This window comes from Myotis yumanensis, unplaced genomic scaffold, assembly GCF_028538775.1.
Source record: "Myotis yumanensis isolate MYYU_CA2020_CCGP unplaced genomic scaffold, mMyoYum1.0.hap1 SCAF_16, whole genome shotgun sequence".
In the NCBI taxonomy this organism is placed as follows: Eukaryota; Metazoa; Chordata; class Mammalia; order Chiroptera; family Vespertilionidae; genus Myotis; species Myotis yumanensis.
In genome coordinates this window covers 10,358,788-10,386,240 of record NW_027223767.1, presented here as the reverse complement: position 1 = coordinate 10,386,240, position 27,453 = coordinate 10,358,788, and the positions used below count along the sequence as shown (strand labels likewise).

Sequence of the window (27,453 nt, the reverse complement as noted above, 5' to 3'; positions counted from 1 at the left end):
ATAAATTTTTTATTTGCAAAAACTGTAAGTACAAAACAGAGTGACAAAGATTTTCACATTCTGTGTATTTCTTTGGTCACCTTTCAATATTTGGGTGAATTACTCTTCACTTATGATTTTTGTGTGAACCTCGCGGCTCTTCACCCGCAGCTTGTTGACCTGGGACTCGGCAATGTCAGCCCGCTCCTCGGCCTCTTCCAGCTCGTGCTGGAGCTTGCGGAACTTGGAGAGGTTGACGTTGGATTGTTCCTCCTGAGAATGAATGGAAATGCATTCATGAGTGAATAGAGTTCAGAATTTCTAGTTTCTTAAGTGAGTGGGTCTTGAATTTTCTTTTCACTTCAAAATGATTCACTCCAGCAAACCTTTTTAAAAACCTAGAGAAATGATCTGGAACATTTTTTCTTTTGTATTAACGTCTCTCATGCATCTTGAACTCATGGATAACACGGAGGGACAGGTCTCCAAGGTGCTCTAAAAGTTCTCCTTTTAGAACTTCTAACATCTTAGAGCAGCGGTTCTCAACCTGTGGGTCGCGACCCCTTTGGGGGTCAAACGACCCTTTCACAGGGGTCGCCTAAATACATCCTGCATATCAGATATTTACATTATGATTCATAACAGTAGCAACATTACAGTTATGAAGTAGCAACGAAAATAATTTTATGGTTGGGGGTCACCACAACATGAGGAACTGTATTAAAGGGTCGCGGCATTAAGAAGGTTGAGAACCACTGTCTTAGAGCTACTCCTAAAGTGCCAACTTTCCAGCCTCTTCTTTCTTCACAATCCTGAGAATGGAACCAGACCTTTAAAAATGCAGACATGGCCCTGGCTGGTTTGGGTCAATGGATAGAGTGTTGGCCCGAGGACTGAAGCGTCCCGGGTTTGATTCTAGTCAAGGGCAACTACTTCAGTTGTAAGTGTGATCCCTGCCCTGGTGGAGGCACATGTGGGAGGCAACCAATCGATGTGTCTCTCTCACATCAATGTTTCTCTCTCTCTGTCTCTCTCCCTCCCTTCCACTTCCTCTAAAAATCAATGGGAAAATATCCTCAGGTGAGGATTAACAACAACAAAAATGCAGACATGCAATCTATATTATACCGAACCAATAGCCTTGAGTATAAATTATTGCAATTTAAGGCAGTTTGGGAATTAAACAAGAAGTTGATTATTTCCTAAAATAGAGTGGTCTCTGATTATGTTTAAATATATAGCAATGAATTTGAGAAGCCCAGTCCTGGTTTAGTCTCTAGTAATCATACTTTTTTAAAAGGCTCATTTAGAACCATCCAAAATATGTCATTCAAATTTAGAACATTAATAAAACTTAAATAACTAAATAATAGAGTTTGAAAAAAACCCTCAGATCTTCCTCTTACAGATAAAGAAAGTTGGAGCTAGAGAAAGGTTAACTAAGTCCTCTCTGTCTCTCTCTGACCTTAGAGGTTTAGAGGTCAAGGGGAAAATAAAAATTATAAATGAACACAAGAACTAATTTATGATATGTAATTCTGTATAGCCATACTTTTATACTTAGGACATTGATGTTACTTGATCATTATTTCCCATGAATCACAGGCTGGGGAAATGCGATAAGGTGGAATGCTAAGAATTCATGGTGTATATAATGATATTTCAAACAATGTTTCCAATATAGAATTCCTGTTTTCTTCTTGCCCTGCAAATCTGTTCTTCCCTTAGCTTTATATTTTAATAATACACCACCCACCTAGTTAATCAAACCATAACTTGACAAATTATCTTTGATTTCCTTTTCTCACCTCCCAAGTGCTACCTATTAGCATATCTTGTAGTTTCTACCTACAAAATAGCTCTACTTCTGTCTGTATGCGTCACTACTATCCTAACCCAAGCCATGGGACCACCTGAAAAGCCTCCTAGAATGTTTTGCTGTACCTACCTATGTTACCCAAAAATCATCCTCCATCTAGTAGCCAAAATACTCTTTAAAAAAATATAAACCAGGGCATGACTGACCAAATGCAAAAATCCTGTGGCTTCCAGTGTCCCATTATGCTTAGAAAAAAGCCAGACTTCTTATTATGACCTAGAAGACCATGTGATCCTCCTCCTGCCAGCTCTTCAGCTCTATCTCTCCTGCAACTTCCCTCATTATTCTACTTCTTGAACCAGTCTCTTCCACATAAAAGCTTTGCATTTGCTCTTCTCCATCCCTAGAACAAAAATTTTCCCTGGCTTATCAAGTGGTTGGTTTCTTCTCATTCTTTAGACCTTCATTGAACCATTTCCCTTTAATCTTTCCTCATTTTACCCTTTTTTCTTTCATCCCTTTAACCACATTAGCTTGGACATATCTGAGAACTGGAGGCTGCCTAATTACCATGAGAGATTGTGAACTCACCGCTTCCTCAGCTTGTCTCTTGTAAGCTTTCACCTTTGCTTGCAGTTTATCCACCAGATCCTGGAGCCTTAGTACATTCTTGCGGTCTTCCTCAGTCTGAAATGATTATATTTGAAAGAGTGAGTTTCTTGAAAGTACAAATACCATCATATTTTATTGTATATTTGGTTTTTAATCCTCTGTAGACAGGGGTGAAAACCTCGACAGGCCATTTTCCTTACTTGGTAAGTGAGTTCCTTTACTCTTCTTTCATGTTTGCGTAGACTCTTGACAGTTTCAACATTGCGCTTCTGTTCACCTTCAACTTCTGCTTCAAGTTCACGTACCTGCAAGAAAATGGGAATTTTAAAGACATTTATTACAATGCATTCATTTAAGGGATTTCTACTCTTCAAATGGCCTGTAGTACTTCTTTTACTCTGCTTTAATTGTAGTTATTGATACCCTAGTCTAATCTCCCCCTTATAAGCTCTTGGCAGCAAGGAATATCTCTCATTCATCTCTATGCCACACATCATCCAGTGGTGTTAGGTATTGAAAAATAATGCATTGGATAGGAATGAGATGCGAAATATGCTGATCAGAAGACCCACCCTGGCCTCCAGTTTCTGGATCTGCTTCTTCCCGCCCTTCAGGGCCAGCTGCTCAGCCTCATCCAGACGGTGCTGCAGGTCCTTCACCGTCTGCTCCATGTTCTTCTTCATCCGCTCCAGGTGGGCACTGGTGTCCTGCTCCTTCTTCAGCTCCTCAGCCATCATGGCTGCCTAATTAGCAGTAAATTAAAACCGTTCAGAAAGCTGAGATAGCACATTAAGATTCAGATTTGACCACCACTGTGTTGCCCTCTGCTCACATCAGTGATGGCCTTCTTGGCCTTCTCTTCTGCGTTGCGAGCTTCCTGGACAATGTCCTCCATCTCTCCCTGGATTTGGGAAATGTCTGTTTCCAGCTTCTTCTTGGTGTTGATCAGGCTGGTGTTCTGGTTAAAACATCACATTTAAAAATATTAAACACCTGAGAGAAAAATTAGGATGCCCGCTGTTCTAATGAAATCACAAACTAGTTAATTAACTAATTGGTGTCCCTCCTTCTTACATAAAGTATCTCAGGTGACAATGTATTTTTAAAAGACAGTCAAGACTTGATGTCAAAATTAAGATAAGCAAAATATTGTTAATCCAAAAATATTAAATGTTTTAAATTTTATCCTCCATGAAACATTATGAATAAATTTTTACATAATACAAAAATGTGAGCAAGAATTTGATTTTCCTTCTTCTGTATTTTTCACTCTTCTCCTATTCTATCTATTCACCTGGGTGTGCAGGAGCTGGACACGCTCACTGGCATCCAGCAGCTCCTGTTCTGCGATTTTTCTGCTCCTCTCCGTCTGCTCCAGAGTGGCCCTCAGCTCCTCAATCTCAGCCTGCAGCAGGTTGGCTCTGCGCTCAACCATGGCCAGCTGCTCCTTCAGGTCCTCCTGGCCCCGGAGAGCGTCATCCAGGTGTAGCTGGGTGTCCTGTGGGATGAAGGATCATTGAGACATCTTGTTCTCAGGGCTTCAGCACCCCACCTGCTCTGGGGCCATCTCTTGACCCCATTTACCTTGAGAATGCCTTGTGTGTTCCTGTAGTTCTTCAGGGCCTCAGCAGCCATGCGATTGGCATGGTTCAGCTGGATTTCCATTTCATTAAGGTCTCCCTCCATCTTCTTCTTGATCCTGATGGCATCATTCCTGCTCCTGATCTCAGCATCCAGCGAGCTCTGCATGGACTCCACCACTCTAATGTGGTTTCTCTTCATCTGGTCAATCTCCTCATCCTTCTCAGCAATTTTCCTGTCAATTTCAGACTTGACTTGGTTCAACTCCAGCTGGATGCGCAGGATCTTTCCCTCTTCATGTTCAAGAGATGCCTGAATGACAGCAAGGGTGACATTAGCAGGGAATGGAAGTATGTAGTATTCTAGAAATAGGAATGAGTTTCTACTTTTTTGCCACCATAGCATATCTTTATTCTATTATAGAAATTTCTACAATGTTCTATTGTAGGTTTTATATATGTCTATCTCCCCAGCTAGATAGTGCCCTTGAGGGCAAGGCCCTTAACTTCATCTTTGTTTTCTCAATGTCTAGCACAGTTCCTGACATACAATTATGCTACTTGTATACATGGTCAATTCTCCATCCCCATACTCATATGCAGAGAAATTAGGGTCGATTACACACAAGAATTGGTGAATCAAGAGTGTACAATAATATGTCTACCTCTGCCTCCTCTAAAGCAGCCTGAAGTTCAGACTTTTCTTGCTCAATTTGCTTCTTTAATTTTTCCAGTTCATGGATACGTTTCCCTCCTTCTGCAATCTGCTCAGTGAGATCAGAAATCTCCTCTGTTGGTGAACAAAAATAGAGAAAATTGTTCATTGAGGGAAAGCATTATTTAACTATTTGTTAAAGAAAAGGTGAAATGTGCTCACGTTGCAAATTCTTATTTTCCCTCTTTAAGGTTTCAAGATGGTCTAAGGATTCCTCGTAAGCATTCTTAATTTTGAATAGCTCTGTGCTGAGGGAGCGGGACTCCTTCTGGGAAGCTTCAAGTTCAGCATGAGTTTCTTCATACTTCTGTTTCCATTCAGCCAGGATCTGAGGGGCGAGGAATGGTCAAGAAATTTAGTGGAGAAAGTTTAATGTAATGAAACCATTTATTCTAGCATCTCTGAGAGTTGAGATGATCTGGGACTGAAAAATTATGATGAATGAGAACAGTGGAAACCACAAGAACATATCCCTCCCCCCACTCCCCCAACCTACCCATGAAGCAGGAGCTACTGAGAATAGTCCTCAGATGCTTTGAATAAGGCACACTGACGGTAGCATGCTAGCTTGAATTATATGTTGGATGCTGAGGCAGAAGCTTCTGCAGAAATTACCTTGTCAAAGTTCCTCTGCTTCTTGTCCAGGGCTGCGCAGGCAGCATTAGATCTCTCCACATCAAGCATGAGGTCCTCCACTTCATTCTGGAGCCGCTGCTTGGTCTTCTCAAGGGAGGCACACTTGGCATTCACGGCTTCTACGTGTTCCTCGGCGTCCTGCAGACGCTGGGCCAGCTTCTTCCTGAAAAGTGAAATAGGGACAATAGAAGTGAATGGTCATCAGCAGAACTCGGTGTTCAAAGTGGGTACAAGAGAGTGATTTCCACAGTCAGACTCTTACTACCATGCTTTTCAAACTTGTTTTGGAGGTCCAGTTCTGTATTAACTCCTTCCCACTCTCTTACCAACCAAATGCTGAAAATAACCCAAATTTCAATATCTCTGTACTTCATACTAGTAGTCTGACTTTAAGGCAATCCATGATCAGCCCAATGCAACATTTTACCCTTCAAGGTAGCTGATTCATTACTCCTTTATAGAATCTTAATATCTACCTTGAATTACTGTTATTTATATCTCTTCTCCACTGAATTTTGATCTCCAGAGGGTAGAATCTATATTTTGCTAATCTTTGTGCTAGTATTCTTGTAGGCTGTCATACATTTTAAGTACTGAGATGTTATATTAATTGAATTTAAATAAAATATACTTGATTTTTGTCTAATTGTATCCCCTATTTTCTTAGTTTTTCATAAATCCTTTAATAAAAAGCTTTCCCAAATCAATATAAATTTTGCTTTGAGAGCTCAACTCAGAATCTCTTCCATAGCATCTAACAAAGCATTGTAATTCCAATGATATGGATGTACATTAGCCATAGAGTAAATGAATAGATCTCTTCTTAAACTTTCTGTTGAATAAGTAAGTCTATTCTGTCCAGATTCTCCCTCTTATAGTTCAGTGTTGGACTTTATATTGCATTGTATATTTATGAAACAGTTTTCTTTCTTATTAAGATATTTTACCTACTTTTTATTTTATTGTCTTTAACAATATACTTATGCCCCCACTTTTTCAATATAGCCATATTTTCACATCTCAAAGGGAGGAGCTATGCTTTAAAGCCTAATTATTTTTCTTTCATAGGCCTATCATCTTGGAGCAATATTTTTGTTAGTTGCTCAGAAAGAGGAGAGGCACAAGAGAGTATAATTAATTGTTATTCTATCTACAACTGTCCCCCCTTTTAAAAACAACCATTCAGCTCCCTCTTCCCTTATGTCCTTTCTAAAAAAAAACTACTTTCCCTTCGTTTTTTTCTTTGTTTTCAGAGCAATGGATATTTGCTCACTTACTAGAGGTAGCAGATGCACTCTGTTAAGAGAGATGCTTCATTTTAACTAAGTCTAGAACATACTTGGCCTCCTCCAGCTCCTCTGTGCGCTGGATGGCGTCCGTCTCGTATTTGGTCCTCCACTGGGCAACTTCACTATTGGCCTTGGACATTGCCCTCTGCAGCTCAGCCTTGGCTTCCTGCTCCTCCTCATACTGTTCCCGCAGCAGGTCACAGTCGTGGCGGGAGGACTGCAGGGCGTGGGCCAGAGCACTCTTGGCCTGAAAACATAGAGATTGGCAATTTAATTATATATGTTTAAAGTTATATTTAGTACCTACATTCCTATAGGTCACCAGAAGAAAACAATGATAATGACCAGAACAATAAAAATAAGGCTTACCTTTATCTCCTCTTCAAGTTGCCTTTTTAGCTCCTCAATCTGTTGTGTGAATGCTTGTTTGCCCCTTGAGAGCTGAGAAAGCATCGAGTCCTTTTCATCCAGCTGGCGTGAAAATTCACCTATAAAGACCAAGATCCAGAAAATTCAACTGTACTGTGGAAATTAAAGCTCTACATTAAAACTGGAGCAGGGCAAGGGAGCTGAGTCAAAATATAATGGAAAGCATGCATTACAACAAACCACCAACACCCACTTCAACCCTGACAAGAAAGTTTATGTAAATATGAGAAGTATGGAAAACCTTGAGGCAGATTACATGCTTATGAACAACACAAAGATTTTCTTGATCTTTTGATCACCATAGAAATTGTTAAGAAACATGTGAAAAGTAAATCAAACCAACAGAACATTCCAGTGCCTTTTGTGAAAGGCAATAGTGTTGTACTAGTTTTTCTTCCATTGAATCAAAAAATTTTTCTGTAGAAACAGGAGGCTTTGAGTAGTTCCCTTTGTAAGTAGAAGTGATGTTCAAAAGGAAATTATGGAATTATTTCTATATTAAGAAATGGTCAAGTATCCTTCCACTCCCAGAAGGAGTTGATGTATGGGATAACTAATTGTATCATAAACAAAATGGCATTTATTTCCAATTCTTTAAGCACCATAATTCAGAAAATACATTATATTAAATATAGAGAAAAAATTTTCAACACCACTATTGAACTGGTTACCTGGAAGCCTTATCTTTGACATTTAATAAGAATCACAACTTGCATATTTTATATACCACTAAATTACTAGCAGTAAGCATGTATTGAGGAAGAGAAACTACAAGGAGCATTTTTATTCTTTTAGAATACAGTTTTTCTTTTTCATAAGTGTACTTATCATCTGTATAACAATAATAAAACCCCCACTTTGAGCTTTGTTCTTGAAAGAACAACATTTGAATAATATGAAAGTGAAGTGGTTCCAAATACTTTGATCTGCATATTGCTTTAATAGTCCAGATGACCTATAAAACAATTTCCTTCATGTTACCCAGGGGATGGAGAACTGTAGTAGAAAGATGGATAAGTTGATTGGGGGAGGAATGAATGCAGAAACTCCCCAGTTTGGATATTCAAAGTGCTCTGAACCTCACTGAATGTTCCTTGGCTGGGTTGTGGTCCTGAATATTTCCCTACTTCCCCGGGGTTAGCTACTAGCAATTGGAAAGACTTCAGGAAAAAGACTGCAGTAAGCCTCTTGGACAGGTCATTTCATCACTACCATAACTTATCATCTTTAAAATTGGGATAACATTCTAAGGTAATGAGGATAATAAAGTAATAACTTGTTGGAGCATCTTGAAAAGTGAAAATAAATATTGTGAGGATACAGTTTTTATTTAATGATTTTCATTAGAGTCAAGTCTGCTTTAAAATGTTAAAAAAACAAAAAGCCTGAATCTCTTTATTATTTAAAAACAAAAAGGAAGAAAGCTGTTCATGCCTGTGGTCAATAACGTGCTCATATGAGTGAGCACCTCTCAGGAAGAGAATATATGATCTCAAGTAAGTCAGTGCAGAGTTGTTGTTTGCGTTTTTTGTTGTTGTTGTTGTTGTTTTAACAAATTGAGCATCCGAGGTAAATTTGTCATTGAAGGTCAACACTAGTAAGTGGCCCACCTGATTCCGTCTGCAGGCGAGCTCGCTGAGCCGTCAGGTCGTTGATCAGCCGCTGCTGCTCTTCTTCCTTTGTCTTAATTTCACTCAGTTGATCCTCTAGAGTGCGGCACATCTTTTCAAGGTTTCCCTGTGTTCCAAAAGTGGCGGAAGACATCATAAGCAAGTATTTGGACCATAGAAATTGTTATTAATCCCAAGCATTCCGTAGGAGCTTCAGTACTCATCTATTTTGAGAATCAACTACTTTTACAAACAAAAAAAACTTAGGCCTTAGACTCTGATGGAAAGAGTAACAAGATACTACTTGGGAATTTGTCTTTACTCAACTGGCTTACTTGTAAGAGAGTAATTATATTTGATTCAGCTCATGAGTTCTTTTTGAGAAGCAAATTATGTATTTGTGCTTAAAAGAAAATCAAAAAGCCTAATCAAGGTGAGATGTTTTAAAAATCTCAAAATGTATAGTTGAATTGTACTTTTTATTTGAAAGAGCTTCAGTTTTCACTATGCACATTCTTTGGATATGACTCAGCTCCCATAAAGAGTGAGCACTTTGCCCTGTCACACCTGAGTTGCCCCTCCCTCTGACCAGTCTCTTGCCAATGAAAGGCTCATTCACGTTTCTTACAGAAATCTCTTAAAGATATTATTTCTGCTTTGCCTGTTAGCTCATTTTGTTCAATAGATTCCACGTATGAGTGAAATCATATGATATTTGTCTTTCTCTGATTGGCTTATTTCACTTAGTATAATGCTCTCCAGGTCCATCCATGCTTAAATCATGACTGTACCTTGGCTTTGGAGACACTCTCCATGTTACTAGAGAGGTCATCGATTTCCATCTTCATCTCACTCTTCTCCTTCTCTAGTTTCTGCTTGACCCTCTGCAGGTTGTCTATCTGCTCCCCAAGTTCAGCCACACTGTCCGCGTGCTTCTTCCTCAGGGTGGCTGCCGTGGCTTCATGCTGCAGGGTGGCCTCCTCCAGGTCCCTGCGCATTTTCTGGAACTCAGCCTCCCGCTTCTTGTTCATCTCGATCTGGGCTGAAGTTGCCCCACCAGCTTCCTCCAGCCGCTCGCTGATCTCCTCCAGTTCCCGGGAGAGGTCAGAGCGCTGCTTCTCTGCTTTGGCCCTAGAGGCCCGCTCTGCCTCGATTTCCTCCTCCAGCTCCTCAATGCGGGCCTGGGAGTGATGAAAAACACAAACTTAGCTTGTGTTAGTAATTTTATCATGTTGAATTTCACTGGTGGAAACCAAGTATATACCTGTAACTCCTTGATCTTCTTCTGCAGCTGCATCCCAAGGGCCTGTTCATCCTCAATCTTGCTTTGCAGATTGCTCATTTCAAACTCTTTTCTATTAGAAAAGCACTTGTTGTTAGTCACATAAATATTGATATTAATTTCCCCCATTAAACTTTTGTCTTTGCCGCTTACTTTTTAAACTTTTCATCAAGTTGCTGTTTGTCATTTTCAACATCCATTATGGATTCTTGGGCCAATTTTAGGTCTCCCTCCAGTTTCCTCTTTGCTCTTTCTAGATCCATCCGGATTTTCTTTTCTTGTTCCAAAGATCCTTCAAGCTAAAAGTTAATAATCCATGAATACAGTTCCTGGCATGTTACCACCTTTTGTCCCAAGTTGAACTTATAAACATTTAACTCATGTAATCAGCAAATTATTTTGATTTTTCTTTGAATTAGACAAATTTATCCCATCTATTACTTTTTATTGCTATTTATCTAGTCCAAGGATTCATCATTTACAAAGTGAAATGCACCTCATTACAACATTGTTATAGTAAACTACTAGGGAGACCTCTTGTCATCTCTGTCTCCCCACTGGAATTCATTGTGTTTGATGCTTTACCACATGGGATAAACACCATAGCAATATATCCAAACCATGACCTTTGTCAAGTCCTCCCTTACTCAGACATTTACAGTGGATTCTTCATTCAATATCAGAACATGTTTGAAGCCAAATTTATCTCCCATGTTCTCCTTTGTCACTGTGAGAGAAAATCTTATGGATCATTATTGCTTCTTTGCTCTTGCTACACTTCTCATTTAGAGAACATTCTCTCTTCTATATCTTCATAGCCTCTCTTCTTTCAAGCTCAGATAAAGACCCATTTTGTTTATACAGTTTTTTCTTCCGTCTTTCCCCCTAATTTATTTTACCCATATTATCTGTTACAACTAACTTTCTTTCTTTATTTTTTTTTTTTTACTAACATGTCCATATTAGTTCTTATAGCAGGAGTAGAGGCCCGGTGCCCAAATTCATGCATGGGTGGGGTCCCTCAGCCTGGCCGGCAAGCAGGGCCAGTGTGGGGGAGGGACTGCAGTAGGTTGGCTGGCTGTGGGAGGTTGGCTGTGGGAGCACACTGACCACCTGGAGGTAGCTCCTGCATTGAGCATCTTTCCCCTGGTGGTCAGTGTGTGTCATAGAGACTGGTCGACCGGTCATTCTGGTTGTTTTGGTCACTTGGTCGTAATGGTCGCTTAGGCTTTTATATATATAGATAATGTCCTATACTGTTTATTCATTGAACACTCCTGAAAGTACTCATTACACGGTAAGAATCCAAACTCATGCCCACTTAGTTACAAAATTAAAAAAAAATAATTTTACATGATGTTAAGCTTACATCATCCACTTGTTGTTCAAGCTTGGTTTTAGCTTTGGTCAGGGTGTTGACTTTGTCCTCTTCTGCCTGCAGGTCATCCAGCGTCTGCTGGTGGGCCTCTTGGAGGGCCTTCTTCTCCTTGGTCAGCTTAGCTATCGTTTCGTCCAGGCCTGCCATCTCTTCTGTGAGGTTTTTCACCTAGGAAGTCAAGGAAGAGATTATTTCTACTATAAAGCAGCTAATTGGATGGTAGAACCTCTATAGAGTATAGCAGAATATGTCTCTTACCTTGTTCTCTGTGGCATGTTTCTCCTTTTCAACCTTGGCCAGTGTTAGCTCAAGGTCATCAATGTCTTTCTTCAGTTCAGAACATTCGTCCTCCAGTTTCCTCTTCTTGGCCGTCAGCTCAGCATTGATCTCTTCCTCATCCTCAGCTCTCTCAGTCACCTCTTTGATTTTGGCTTCAAGTTGGATTTTGGTTTTGATCAGCTGGTCACACCTTTCCTCTGCATCAGCCAAGCTATCTGCTTCCTAAGAAGGAACAATAGACACTTTTCTATTTTAGTTCTCTGCATATTTTCAGATTATATTAATATTTTGAAAGCAAAATTAAATTGTGTTTTAAAACATTAGGTTAATTTTTATTAGCTTCCCATCATTTAGGAAACATTTATTGGGCACTTACCACACTGATGACAAAATAAAGGAATTTAAGTCATGGTTCTTGGTGAAATTATGACACAGTTTTATTTCCAGTGATGGTGTTCAGGGCACACCACCTCAAAACATGGCCCTTTGGCATACTGAAAATCTTAAGCTGAAGGAGTTTGAGAAGGAAGGTCGTTTGACCTCATCCCCTCATTCTTCTTTCCATAAATTTCCCATGTGAGGAGGAAAGGAGACATTTTTATCACCAGAGATGGGGATTTGGGAGCTAACAAGGCTGTATACATAAGCCTTATTAAACTGATCCTTAACTTGCTAGTTACTTCTTCGCCATTAACTACCCTTAGCACAAACCCGTGTATCTTGTTCATTCTTTTAGTAATATTGTATATGAAAATTTATAGAACATTCTAAGCATTTGTGAATTAGGAAAGATTGATAATAAGTCTCTTGGTAAGGTGGAATCTAGAATTTCCCCTAGCAATTGCTTAAATAAAATTTTAGCATCAGATTACAAAAATGGGTTCTGACACTCACAGATTGAACCTGGAGTTGTAGTTCGTTTTTCTCTTGCATCAGAGCAACCATTTTTTCTTCCAGCTCTTTTCTCTTGGCCTCAGCCTTTGCAAGGTTTTCTTTGGTTTTCTCAAACTCTTCCTTCATGTTGGCCATCTCCTTCTCTGTCTCAGCACTCTTGAGGAGGGGCTTGATCTTGAAATACAGCTTCATCCAGGGCCAGTGCTTCACATTCATGAAGGCGCGGACATTGTACTGGATGCAGAAGATGGACTCTCTGTGATAGGAGCAGAAATTTTCAGTCAGGTTATAACAGGAATCAGAATTACAAGGCCTATGCTGATGGAGTTTAGTAAAGTACCCCTATTAATACCTTCTTTCCACCATCTTCTGGTACTCCACTCTTGCCAAGAACCCTCTGCACCTGGCCTGGGTTCGGGTAATCAGCTGGGCCAGCTTTTCATCTCGCATCTCCTCTAGGAGCCCCAGAAGACCAGCTTTGAAAAAGACCTGTGCATGAGCAGAATTGTAGATCAGAAACTTTACATCAACTTCAAAGCGACAGGAATAGCGTCAGTTAGACTTCAGAGACTATTACCTTGGTGTGACCAAATTTATACTGAGTGTGGTCAATGTCAATGGACCCAAGGAGCTTCTCAGAAGCCTTCTTGCTGTCAATGAATTGTCCTTCAGGGATAGCACTTGCATTTAATACCTTGTATCTGTTTAACAAATAAATGATATAGCTGTTGTCATGAACAAGAAGTCTTCCTGCCTTATTATAGAAACATAGCTGTTGAGTAGTATAACAAACATAAACAAGAAATCATATCTACTTCTTTATTCTCCATATATTCAAAGGGTGTCAAACTTTTGGTATTTCAATACAGAGTCAGTTAAATTTGTTTCATATATATGTATATTAACGTATCTTTGTTGTTGAAATTATTACAGATATCCTCTTTTTCCCCATTGACCCCCTCCACCCTACTCCTTCCCACTTCCCAGGCCTTCACAGAACTATTGTCTGTGTCCACTATTGTCAATGCATATAAGTTCTTTGGTTAATCTCTTCCCACCCCCACCTCCTTCCCTCTGAGGTTGGTCAGTGTGTTGCATGCTTCCATGTCTCTGGATCTATTCTGTTTGTCAATTTCTTTTGTTTATTAGATTCCACATATAAGTGAGATCATGTGATACTTGTCTTTCTCTGACTGGCTTATTTCGCTTAGCATAATACTCTACAGGTCCTTCCATGCTGTCTCAAAGGGTAATAGATCCTCTTTTTATAGCTGCATAGTATTCCATTATGTAAATGTACCACACCTTTTTTATCCATTCACCTACCGATGGGCAGTTGGTATGTTTCAGATCTTAGCTATTGTAAATAATGCTTCTATGAACATAGGGGTGCATATATTTTTTCTGATTAGTGTTTTGGGATTCTTAGGAAATATTCCTAGAATCAGGATCACTAATGAGCCTTTCACTGAAAAAATAACATATATAAGAGAAATCTCTTAAAATAATTCATGGTGAGAAAGTCTGACCTCTGTTTGAAGTCTGCATAAATGATTCTGCTTGGGAATCCCTTCCTACAGATGCGGATGCCTTCCAGCACACCATTACACCTCAGCTGGTGCAGGACAAGTTCATGCTCCATGGCCCCTAAATGAAAGATACACATGCCTCATTTCATGGTCTAGCACAAACACACCAGCTTGTCTGGATATCAGAGCTGTCTTACCGGGAGTTTTGGTTTCATTGGGGATGATGCACCGTACAAAGTGGGGGTGTGTGCTCCTCAGGTTGCTCATCAGCTTATTCAAATTCTCCTGTGAAACCATATGAATATTTGGTTTAAAAAGTACACTATTTTCAGACATTCATATATACAGACATAATCATGCTCCATGGCATTCATTTAATACTTCTTAAATTTTTAATTATTTTTACATTTTATTTTTCAATTACAGTTTATATTCAATAATATTTTGTCTTCTTTTTAGGTGTACAGCATAATGGTTAGACAAGCATATACTTTACACAGTGTTCCCCCTGATATTTCCAGTACCCATACAGATTAGAATTTGCAAAGAGTTAACTCTGAAATTTCCACATTCCTAAAATGGTCTTTTATTGCCTATATTTGTGCATTATATATAGAGATTTTGTGTCCTAAATGTTGAAGTGGTTGTTCACTGATGTTGAGTGTGATAGAATACGTTGTCAATTTAGTATGACATTCTAAACATATGGAAATACTTCCAGCCACTCTTTTTGCCTAGATAGGTGATCTGGTTTTACAAATAAGTCAATATCTTTCTCCAAATCTCCATTTCTTTCTTTACCTGACTTGCATTTGTATCTCCTTCCCTATCACATGCTTATTCCTTATCATAGTTAGAGAGCTCTGTCCTCCTTCTGGTTCCACAGTGAGTAGCCTTCTAATGCCTTGTTCTGGAACTGGCAGAAAACTGACAGCCATGTTACCAAGTGTGAGATGTTTTCCAAGGAAATCCTGGTTTTTTGGAATAACTAGAGCTTCAGTTTTTGCCAGCTGGATTGTCAAAAGAAAAGTAAATTTTCCTTAAAGGGCTATTTTTTAAATCATATCTGGGTTTTTTTGTGTGTGTGTGTGTGTGTGTGTTTTTAGATCAGCTTCCAATTCCTACCACTATTCTATCCTCAGATTTTGAAATCTCTTCATTTCAGTCTATGCCAATATTCGCCTAAGCACCTGCATCATTTGGAGGCTCCCAAAAGCTCAAGAAAATGGCATGTTTTGCTTAATCCTACCCCATTAGAAACTTATGAGTGTCAAATGACCTCATTTCCTGGCCCCCAAATTGAATTTTACCATCTGATACTTATTTCTGCAATTCACGCTCATCCCTCCTGAGGCCTGTGTCTCCTATGTTATACTGAGTATCTCTTCCAAAGTGCCATAAGACTCAGTTCTACCTGCTGACCTCTCTCCTTGAGTCATACCCAGTATTATAATCCTTGAAACATTAGTTCCCCTTTCCCACACAGTAAAGTTAAGTTTAATTTCCTGAATCTAATTAGAGAAAATGAAGTTTGTACCCTGAAGAGAGCAGACACGGTCTGAAAGGAAGAACCCTTCTTCTTGGCAGCTTTCTTTCCAGCAGCAGCATTAGCCTCTAAGGGGAACCGAGAAAGCACAACGTTCATAGTACAGGCTTCCTCACATGAGGTTTCAGACATTCAGTAAAAGAGAATTCTATCGAAAATTACCTGCTTCAGCGGCGGCTGCTGCCCCAGAGAAGAGGTAGGCTAGAACCTTCAGGGAACACTTCTGGTACAGCCCGAGCACAGTCTCATTCAGGGGGTCCTTGTTCTTGTCAAGCCAACCGGCAATGTTGTAGTCCACGGTGCCCGCGTAGTGCACCAGCGAGAAGTGGGCCTCAACCTTGCCTTTGACGACCTTGGGCTTCTGGAAGTTGTTGGACTTTCCAAGATGCTGCTCATACAGCTTGTTCTTGAAGGAGGTGTCTGTGGCCTTGGGGAACATGCACTCCTCCTCCAGGATGGAGAAGATGCCCATGGGCTAGAAGGAGCATAACAGGCTGTACCTCAGTATTCAGTACCAGTCTATTCCAATGACTCCATTGTCTGCAGGAGCCAAAGCCACTTTGGTGCTGCTGCTCTGTTACTAGAACACTGGACTGTAAGTGCTGTGAGAGCAAGGCTCTTGGTCTGTTCGGTGCAATGACAGAGCAGCACTAGACATATGGTATGTGCTTAATTAATATTTGTTGAACAACAGTACATGGAATGAAATTATGTGTATATCAAACAGCAGTGTGGTGGTTGCCAGAGGGAAGGGGGTTGAGGGAGAAGGGGGTCTTAATATAAGGTGACAGGAGAAAAATGGACTTTGGGTGGTGGGCACAAAGTGCAATATATAGATCTTGTAACATAGAAACCCACACCTGAAATCTATGTTCATATTGACCAATGTCATCCCAATAAATTTAATGAAAATTTTTAAAAAATTATGTGTATATAAATGTAGCTCACTTTTAGCAATAGGTTTACCAAAAATTTCATGTACATAGACATCAAATAATATAAGTAATATTTTAAACAATCATATCTATATTTCTCAGTAGCCACCCCCTTTGAACATTTGACCAGTGATCAAAACGTCATGGGAAAAAAATTTTAAGTTAATGTTGTTTTTACAGTGACATTGAACCCCACTGTTCCATGGGTCTTTGGACAAACCAGAAGGGTATGAAATGCCACAGTCCCTGCTGGGCTCCCATCATATTCTTGGGGATAACTGAGCCCTGGGGTCTTAACCACCCAGAGACCTCTCTAGGAGCTTTCCAAACACTTAGCCTTTATGCACAAGGGGATTCTACTATTAGAGGGCTTACAGCCTGGGGCAGTGGGCTTACGGGCAGCAGTGTATTAGCAGGAAAGAGTTAGAGCGAAGAGGTGATGGCCCCACGTAAAGAGGAGCTATCCCTGTGGAGTAGTATTTCTTTACCTTCTCGATGAGCTCAATGCAGGCAGCCAGGTCCATCCCGAAGTCAATGAACTCCCACTCGATGCCTTCCTTCTTGTACTCCTCCTGCTCCAGCACGAACATGTGGTGGTTGAAAAACTGTTGCAGTTTCTCGTTGGTGAAGTTGATGCACAGCTGCTCCAGGCTGTTGAACTAAATATAAGTATAAAATACAAATTACCATTAATTTTATAATAAAAGCTTCTATTGGATAGGGGCTTTTCTGAATTGGTAAGCCCAACTGCCCTCAGGATGGTATGGTTTCATCCTGCCTGTCTTTTTTGCTGCTGTGGGTGAGGAAGTGTTAGCACCCTCGTTGGAAGTATCTCCTAAGTAGGAATAAACAGGGTCTGAATGATACTCTTTATGCAATAAAACAATTATTTGGTTTTCACAATATATATTTTTACTTATAGGTTTCATAGGAAGTTATCTCTCTGATTATGTCGTATAACTAAGGTTGATACATCTGAGTCACTATGGTCTATGTGTTGTTATTAATAATAGGAATAAAAATTCAGTAGCTAACCTTTGTTGAACGTTTACTATATGCTAGACACTGTGCTAAGTGCTTATATAAATTATTGCATTTGATCCTCACAGCTGCCTTTCAAAGTGGTACTGTTTGTCCATTTCATGGGTGAGGAAACACTGAGAGAGGTATGTAACCTGAGCAAGATCCTGCTGGTTAGGGGCATGGTGGGGCTCCAAAGCTTTGACACCAGAGCCAGTGTTTGTACCCAGTACTAGAACTTGAGGAGATCTGCTCTGCTTTACCACTCAGGACACCTAGACCTAAAAACAATTGTGAATGCTATTGTGTTAGAATAGTGTCATTATACACAGAAGTTGAGGAGGTTCTACCATACAGAAGAACCTTGCAAACATTATACGAAGTGAAAGAAACTGATCATAAAGGGCCATGTATTGTATGGTTCCATTTCTATGGAATGTCCAGAATAGGCAAATCCATAGAGACAGAAAGGACATTAGTAGTACCAAGGGCTGGGGGAGCGAGAAGTGAGGAATGACTTAATGGAATAGGGTTTCTTATTGGGGTGATGAAAATGTTCTAAAAATGATTATTGTGATGGTTGCACATATCTGTAAATACATTAAAAACCATTGCGTTAAATAGGCAAATTTAATGGTATGTGAATTATATTAATAAATCTATTAAAAAACATAAAAGACATTGCAAGTATGCAGTGTTGTTAGTTTTCTTATTTTAAAAAAGTGTGATAGGTTCTTGTTCCTGCTTGGTGCCAGATTATTCCTTCCCATGTGGGCTTGGGAATTTCTGGAAATGCTCTTGTTCCTAAAACTGAGAGAGATTCCTCCAGTGTCTACCAGACAGGAAAAGGTATAGGAATTCGACTCATGGATCAGACACATCTGAGATATTGCTATCAGGTAGAGGACTTCACTTCGGTACCCTTGTTTCCTAAGCTATATTCGAGGTATTCTCTCTCAGGCAGATGAATTTGAGTTACTTTGCAATACCACATTCATCCTCTATACCTGGATATTTCAGGGCAGATAGGAGCCTTGAAATCTCCCTTTGAATTTGTCATTGTCTTCCCCACTGGCATCTTTGTTGTCCTCATTACCTTCTTTATCACTTACCGAGTACTATGTGCTTGCAGTTTATGCTTAGGGATTAAGATACAACAAGCTCGTAACTGGCATAATGATCTCAGAAGTAAGTGTGCTATTTGGAGTGATATGTGATTTACCTATCGGTCCTAGTTGAATTTGTCCTGTGATTGGTCAGATACCATTCCCATCATCCAAGTTTACTTAGGTAGGAATTGACAGAGTTGGAGTTTGAGTCCAGACCTGTCTCATTCCAAGTTCGCGCCCTTTTATGGACTTTCAGTCTTCTTTCACATGCCTATTTAGTGTGTAGTACAGCTATTTCTCATAGACCTTTTTCGATATTGATTGCAGCAGCATGATTTGTAAACTTCCCTGCTCAAAGTTTCTGATGACTCACATCAAAGATCTCAAAGCCAGCGATGTCCAAGACCCCAATGAAGAACTGCCTGGGCTGCTTGGTGTCCAGCTGCTGGTTGATGCGGGTGACCATCCACAGGAACATCTTCTCGTAGACGGCTTTGGCCAGAGCACCCACCGAATTGATCACCTTCAGAGTAATAACTTGCTGTTATTAAAGACATGTTGGGAAGGCTTAGGATATGTGTCATTCATTAAGGTCGTGGGCTTACCTGCTGTACAGTTTGGCCTTTGGTGACATACTCGTTGCCGACCTTGACCCTGGGGTAGCAAAGGGCTTTGAGCAGATCAGCAGAGTTCAGACCCTGGAGATAGGCCGCTTTGTCAGCAACTGTAGAGACACAATTTAGGAACACAACATGATTTGATGTGCACCCCACTAGTCAGAGTAGAGAGTGCATCACTATAGAAAGTCTGTGCAGGAGTACATTTCTGTATGTCCATCAGAAGCTCAGTTGTAAATGAGACATGAGTTAGGAATGGGCTTTTTTGCATAGACTCTCCTGTTAAACCCAGATGTAGCTACATTTTTATACCTTCAGTGCCATCTGGCTCAGCTTGCTCCTCACGCTGCTTTTGCTTGAATTTCATGTTCCCATAATGCATTACTGCCCCTGTGAGCTTATAGATGGCACCTCTTTCTTCAGAAGTGAAGCCCAGGATGTCAATGGCACTCTACCGGGAGAAATGAGAGGGTAAAGATTAGGGCAGAAGAGACTAACTTATTTAGGAGAATTTATACTATATACTTACCACACCTACAGTAGGTTGCTATTGTCATTCCCATGCATAATGTATTTTTATAAAACCTGCATGTGTCACTTACATCCGTGGCTATCAACTCTTCTTGGTCATCAATGCTGGGGACTGTGATCTCCCCTTGACTGACAAAGGCATAGTCATATGGGTTCGTGGTGATCAGGAGCATTTCTGGGTACATAGAATTCAGGAGATACATTGTACATTACAGGTTGTTGTTAATAAAAAAGATTAACTTCCATCTGTGAATTTAAGGTCTTTCTTACCAATCAGTTCTGGCTTCTTGTTAGACATGATCTGATAAAAAATATGATAGCTTCTTTCTGCCTTTAGCTGGAAAGTAACTCTGGACTTCTCCAGAAGATCTGCAGTGGAAAGTAGATATTAGATTGGAGGGAAATTGTAAAGTTCCTGGGGTGATTTGGCATTATGGTCATCAGTTATATTTTATTGGCCCCTTGCGATTTCAGCTGAATGTTCCCATGAGGTACCACATAGTACATCTCTACAATGGCAGTTGCTCTTAAATCTCTAGAAAGAAACTAAAGCTTGCTGGCCCAAGGCATATTCATTTCTCATACAGAAGAAGCCGGATGCATGAAATATAATAGATTCTTTAACTCCTCCTCCCCAGGATCTCTTCTCACTTTATAATAGAGGGAATACTAAAAGTGAAATTTGTCAAGGCTTGAACTGGGAAGCAATCAGACATATTCCACCCAGAGGCAACTCATTTATCCATAGTGTTAGTTTTGGTTTTTTTCTTAGAAAATTTTGAGGTCAATTCTGAGTCTGGAATAATTCAGACAAGCCTAACAGCTCCTGGTAGTTATTACAGAATCATTAGCTCATGACTGACGTGAATAAAGTACACTGTGGACTCTGGTTAAGATTGGCATTAACTGTGGGCATGTTTGGCAGCAGAATGGTATTAAACAAGCTCTAGGCTCAGCAGGAGCTGCAAGATGTTCCTCCAAACCATCATTTGTCATTCTTGGATTCTATTTAGGAGGTCCTGTTACTCACATGTTTCAATATCGGCAGAAGCCAGTTTCCCCGTGGTACCAAAGTGGATCCTGATGAATTTACCCTTGAAAGTAAAAAAGATATTATGTGCAAAGCTTGCAGCACACAAGAAAGATGAGATTGAAATGAAAATTCAGACATGCTTTCTCTGGCATTTAAAGACTGAGAAAACCCCTCTGTGACCAAGACACTTACAAAACGAGAAGAGTTGTCATTCCTCACGGTCTTGGCATTGCCAAAGGCCTCCAGCAGGGGGTTGGCACTGATGATTTGATCTTCCAGTGTCCCCTGCAAAGGCAAGCGCAGTGCTCACATCTGAGGCTCCCCACTTCCTGAGAGCCCCGACAGTCTTGATTCTGACTGTGGTATTGGACTCACCTTCATTTTGCCAGAACCTTCCTCCTTCTTCTTCTCTCCAGTAACTGCAATTGTTGCAAAGTACTGGATGACACGCTTGGTGTTCACAGTCTTCCCTGCACCAGATTCTCCGCTGTCAAATGGTGACCAAGCAAATATGAGAAATTAAGCCATGAAACTATTTCCACCATAAGCATTTACTACCTAAGCATCTATTTTATGCCTTTATTAGAGTCTCCTAGATCTTTTTCTGTGCCTACATAAAGCTCATATTACTTCTGTTGCTTGTCATTGACAAGATATAAATTCATTAATCCATTATTCATGTAACACATATTTCTTTAGTGCTTAAAATAAGCCAGGCTCTCTTCTAGGTGCTGAGGCCTGGGCATGAGTGGTCCAAAAAGCAGCCACTCAACAACTAGGCAGGAAATTAAACTATTGGTTTAAAAAACTATGAAAAAATGCAAGTGTTCTTCAGTTTCCTTAGACCAAAGATATGGCTCAAGTTAGGTCTTGGAAGGAATAGACATTCCTCAAGTAGGCCTTAAAAACCACTGGTAACATTCCCAAAATGCTTAACCTTCAGAAGACTATACATTGCTCACTGAGCTGTACCGGGTTTAGGCCATGTCCAGAGAATGGATTTTGTATCTCCTTCTCCCAGGTAAGTCCTGTGGAACTTTCAAGACTGGACTAGAATGATGTAATTTGCGGCATTGTTATTTTACATTCTGATACATTCTAAAATCCTACAATAAAGTGAAAACAATATCTAGTTTTAGGCTGATTATGCTATTGCTTTAGTATGTGGGCTAAATTTCTTCTTTTGGTTTTTATTATCCCAGTGAGAATAAAATACTAATAAGACTCAGAATAGGAATACATACGTGATTAGGATAGACTGATTCTCCCGATCTGGAAGAAAAAGAGTGGACAATCAGCATCTTTACCAGTTACCCAAACAAAACTTTGTATAAGGAAATACTTAGGACATTGAGCATAAGTGTCATATCCAGTGAAGTTTTTCAATATATTATTGTAAAGTTATATATGATATTATTCTTAAGTTGAAGAAGAAAATATAAAGTGTTGTCATATCTTAAATTCCTTAAGCCCCCACAGGAATTGTGTCCTTCTGGTTTACAATAAAGAATAGTACTTTGCAAAGGCAGATAGATACATTCCCTAGCTGTCATGTGTGGATTTCAGTGTCATGCTGAGTGCTGATAATGCATGCAACTGGAAAATGCACAATATGCTAAGGATTTGGGCTGTAGTTTAATTGGTTAAAATAGTATTAAGCTAAGGTTGAGATTTACTTTCTAAATGGATACATTGGACACACACACACACACACACACACACACCTTTGTGTCATGGCCACAGATTGCAACCCTAACTGCTCAGTCTTCCCAAAAGTATGGCATTGGGTCAAAGAAAGAGCAAGTGAAAGAGGGTGCTTCAATCAGAGTAAAACCTTTTTAAAGGGGAAAAATAACAATTTCTGTTTATATGCCTATAGCCCTTAAACACCCCTTCATTCAAAGAAAGGATATCATATCTGAAGTGAGCTCTGATGATTTAAAGAGATAAAAGTACTTCTAAAAGCATCAACAAGAAACTTAGGCACTGAAATGATTGAATACATTTTTTTATTTCTATTCAGACAGTTATTACTTCATCTTACTCTTGCTACTTAAATATATAAAATAAATCACATCTTTTCAAGCAGGGAGACTAACTAAGCAGACTAATAGGGATGGGACAGTTTCCTGCCCTGGTAGGATCATGGAGGTAGAATCAGGAGAACTGAGTTTTAGTCCCCACTTTTACAGTATGTACCTCGTTGTGTTTTAGTCTCCTCTTCTGGACAACTCGTGGGTTTGATTAGATTATTTCTAAAGGTCTTTATAGTTTTAACATTTTCTGACTATAGGTGGTAAAATAATTCATAGGAGAACCAGCTGAGCTACTCACCAGTCAGCATGAACTGATAGGCATTGTCAGAGATGGAGAAAATGTGGGGCGGGGCCTCCTGGCGCTTTTTGCCTCGGTAGGCGGACACCACCTCTGCATTATACACTGGCAGCCACTTGTAGGGGTTGACAGTGACACAGAACAGGCCCGAGTAGGTCTGCACCAAAAGAAAAAATAATAATTATTTTATAGAGACCTTAATTACTATTTTTAAAAAAATATTAACTACCTGTATGAGCAGAAGGCCATGATAAGGCACTCACGTAGATCATCCAGGCTGCATAGCGCTCTTTGAGGTTGTACAGCACAGCGGGCTCATGCAAGTGGGTCATCATGGCCATGTCCTCGATCTTGTCGTATTTGGGAGGGTTCATGGGGTACACTTGGTCATCTTTCACAGTTACCGTCTGCGAAGTAAGAGAGGCCAGATCAAAAAATCAGTGTCCGCTCACCTAAGCCAAAATGCAGGCCAGTCTCACCATCTCCAGGTAATTTACTCACAGCTCCTTTTTCAGTCTTGACCGTCACCTTCCCTGCTTCCCTGCTCTGCACAACTGCTTTCACAAAGGACTCTTTAGGGTCCACCACAAACACTGATGACTTGGCATCAAAGGGCTTGTTTTGGGCCTCAATTCGCTCCTTTTCAGACTTTCGGAGGAAAGGAGCAGCCTCCCCAAAAATAGCCATCTCCTGGTCGGAACTCATGGCTGCGGGTTAGTGATGGCAGCACAGTGGAAGACGTTGCCTGGCATAAGAAGAAAAGATAGTATAGAAATTCAGAAACTGAACCATTAGGTTCACGTTTAAAAAATAAAACATCATCTGATTTTCTAACTGCTTGGCTGTATGTCTGAAGCTAATACAGAATAATATTGAAAGTAAACTAACTGGAAAAATGCTTTTTTTTTTAATTTAAGAGAAGAAAAAACATTTTTATTCGCTGGCCAGCTGAGCATTGAGTATGACCACCTCCCTGGCTTGGCTAGAGGAGAAATGTCAGTGTCTGTGTTCCATGCCAGTGCTGACAGACACTTAATCATGCATTTGGAAAGAAACTATTGTAACCTGGCTCACTTACTCTTTGATATTGTAGTTGCTTTCTTTTTTTTTTAAATATATTTTATTGATTTTTTACAGAGAGGAAGGGAGAGAGATAGAGAGTTAGAAACATCGATGAGAGAGAAACATCGATCAGCTGCCTCCTGCACATCTCCTACTGGGGATGTGCCCGCAACCCAGGTACATGCCCTTGACCGGAACCAAACCTGGGACCTTTCAGTCCGCAGGCCGATGCTCTATCCACTGAGCCAAACCGGTTTCGGCATGTAGTTGCTTTCTGAGTTCCATTACATATGTATATTGATTTTTATAAGCTGCCTATTATTTATTGGTTTATACAAAACACAAAGCAAGATGATGGCAGGGTGTTCTCCATCTCTTCCACTTACTGTTCTCATCTTCCAATTGGATGATAAGTACCTCGCAGGCAGGGAGCACCTTCCCCTCTGTGGCATCCTTCACACCTCTCAGAACACAAGGTGGATGCAGCACATAGCTTAAAGCTGGCTTTGTGAGTAAAAAGAACTATAGAAATAGGTTGCAAAAGTTCTAGGAACTATTTTGCCTGTGGTGAAAATCTTTTCATTCTAGATTTGAATTTTCAGAGACTAATAAAGGAAAGCCAAAATGTGAGGGCTTTGTTTTGCATCATTTTGTTAAAATAGATTCTATTCATCAATTGCTCTTGTTCCTGTACCATACTTTTGACAAACTAAGCTCTTTCACCTGTCTTTAATGTGTATCAAAGACTTAAGATAAAATGTTATTACTTATATTTTCTTGCTTTGTTACTAATATTATAAAAATTTCACAAACATTTTCAAGATCAGTCTCTTGCCACTTTAACATTCATTAATCCTGTCCGTAATGATAATAGGTAATCCATTTTATAATAACAGTGATATCTTTCCAGGAAAACTTAAAGCACTTGAGCAGACTTTTCCACATTTTCCCAGAGTCCAGTGATTAGAGTGACACAATTAAAATGCTTTGTCTTGCTGAAATTATTCATCATTTTTCATATTTTAAAAATTTTCCATTTTACAGATTATGAAACAACATGCAGATTTAAGCCACTTTCCAAGGCAAGGATTCAATCCATTTAGACAACATCTCTAGTTTTTTATATTATTTAGTGCTGGGTAAAAGCTGTAGTATAGGAAATTTACATCTTCTCTATAAATTAATAACACTGAGATGTATTGCATGTTAGAATTCAACTAATTAAAAGACAACCTGCAGTGTTGCAAATAGAAAAATTATGTATAAAATGCCTAAAGACCTGAGAAAGCATTTTCATATATGACAAAGGACATAAATGCATATGGAATCAGTTTCTAAGTCCCCCTCAGAATTTTTCAAGGGAAGTCTGACCATCCATGGAATTGAAATGCTTTTATTTGATAACTCCTGAGCACTCTCCAAACCACTGCAGAAGGTTTTTTGCACCCTTGAGGAATGAGAAAAAAATCAGTCTCTTACCTTAGAGCTGCAATCTGGAAGTGGATCAGAACTGCAAGAAAAAAGACAAATTTATTCTGCATTACATTCTAACAATTCCCAATTATAGCGTGCATAATTCTTAAGTCGGGACCAGAAAATGACTGGGGCCACTAAAACGTCTAATTAAAATTGCTCCGGAGTACGTTGGTGCCTCACTGGCAGGGCTGCCAGGGGCAGTGGGAGCCAGGATATGTGGCCTGGCATGTGTGAGGGCAGCCAGGCATCCCTTACCGTCCTTCGCACAGAGCCCTGTCCTCCCACACACTTACCTTGAAGCTTTATGAGGAAAGACGAGGCATACTCATTCCAAGGGCACTTTTATAGCTTTATGAGGAAAGACAAGTCAGACTCATTCCAAGGATTCTGTTATAGGATCAAATATGGAAAACACGTAGCCTCCTCCTCTTTCTTAAAACATGTTTGGCAAAGCATGTTTTTGGCAATGAAGGTCTCCAAACATAATTCCCTTCATATTAAAGATGTTTGGATATAATTAGAAATATTTCCTCTCTCATTGGGTTAAGTATATGAATCAATCTCCTATAAATAATTTGAGTTGTTGGCAACCTGAAAGTGAGGTGCTGTTTCAGAGGCGCTATGTTCTGCAATCCCTGGACTTTTTTGCCTGCTGCTCTTCTGTTTCACTGTGTCAACTGTGGGAAGTCTTGTCAACTGCCTGCACAACTGCAGATACTACACCAGGGAAGGACGATTCTGCTTTTTACCAGAGAATTGTGAAAAAATCCTTAGTTCCTCCCAAGAATGCATGATATTTTTTTATTGGTTTTGCCTGGAAATTTAATTTTAAAATTTGCTTCATGAAGAGCAGCCAAAGATAGCTTCATTTGTTTTCCCGAGCCAGTCGTCTCGGATTCATTGTCACATTATACCACTCCCACTTCAAACTTGCTCCAAAACTGGATTATCTCTCTGAGCTGAGATGTCCTGCTTCTCTCGTTTTTGTTTGTTTGTTTGTTTTTAATACAAGTTGCTTGTGAAATCCTGTTTCCTCTATGAAACTCAACATAGGAAAATATAAGAAAAAAAGGGCTTTTCTCTGTCTATAAATCAGCAACTATGACTTCTCTTCCATCAACTACCCATGGTATATATTTCACATTTTGCTTACAAACAATATCTGAACATTGTTTTCTATTCTAATTTTTAATTTTAAAAAATATTTGTGTTGTTATCTGTGTGACCTGCATCTCTTTATGTCAGCATTGTCTATCTGGAACTGACATCAAATTTGCTTAACATTCCCTGTTTTGCTATCATTCCTGTAGTATTATTGTGCTTATATTTCTATCGATTTAGTGGACAGAGGTTGCCTTATGAAAGCAGATGCCTGGAGATACTGGTTGTAATGATCACATGATAGTATTAGTGTAAGAGACCATCTAATCTATATCACTCATCCTACTAATTCTGCAACTGAAATCCAAAGAATAGAAGAGAATTTTCACAAATCCCACAGTGATCTAGATGCTGGTCACCTGATGCAATGCAGTGTGATTGCTGTAACACTCTTCTCCCTGGGGTGGATTGAAGCCATCGGGGAAACGGTCTTGAAGGAGACATTCTTCTGAGAGGGGCTTCCCTAACCAACTCTTAACCCACTTCGTTACCACAGGCACATCATTTTATTTTCTTACATGTCCGTTTTCTTTATAGGGCATCTGGAAAATATGGGTAATGATTCTCAGGAAGATAAAATATTTTAATAATGCTCTCA

The 27,453-nt window shown here is 39.8% G+C and overlaps 1 protein-coding gene across 1 annotated transcript; it reads right to left on the bottom strand.

The window, feature by feature from the left end:
* Window positions 1–25,748, bottom strand: LOC138994246 (myosin-1). Its single transcript, XM_070394027.1, has 39 exons — window positions 25,698–25,748; window positions 23,658–23,901; window positions 23,420–23,563; window positions 23,157–23,313; window positions 22,067–22,094; window positions 21,198–21,309; window positions 21,015–21,107; window positions 20,820–20,883; window positions 20,060–20,158; window positions 19,861–19,964; window positions 19,571–19,709; window positions 19,247–19,365; window positions 19,015–19,164; window positions 17,001–17,171; window positions 15,740–16,052; window positions 15,569–15,645; window positions 14,229–14,316; window positions 14,032–14,149; window positions 13,080–13,203; window positions 12,855–12,991; window positions 12,503–12,758; window positions 11,588–11,830; window positions 11,321–11,497; window positions 10,105–10,250; window positions 9,934–10,024; window positions 9,461–9,850; window positions 8,670–8,796; window positions 7,000–7,118; window positions 6,681–6,877; window positions 5,321–5,504; window positions 4,868–5,033; window positions 4,656–4,780; window positions 3,995–4,303; window positions 3,705–3,908; window positions 3,243–3,368; window positions 2,983–3,153; window positions 2,611–2,715; window positions 2,390–2,485; window positions 1–252 (listed from the first exon to the last, which is right to left on the bottom strand). Exons 2-39 carry the CDS (start codon window positions 23,859–23,861, stop codon window positions 100–102), a joined length of 5,826 nt encoding a protein of 1,941 aa, XP_070250128.1. The 5' UTR covers window positions 23,862–23,901; window positions 25,698–25,748; the 3' UTR covers window positions 1–99.
* Between the last annotated feature and the right edge of the window lie 1,705 nt (window positions 25,749–27,453).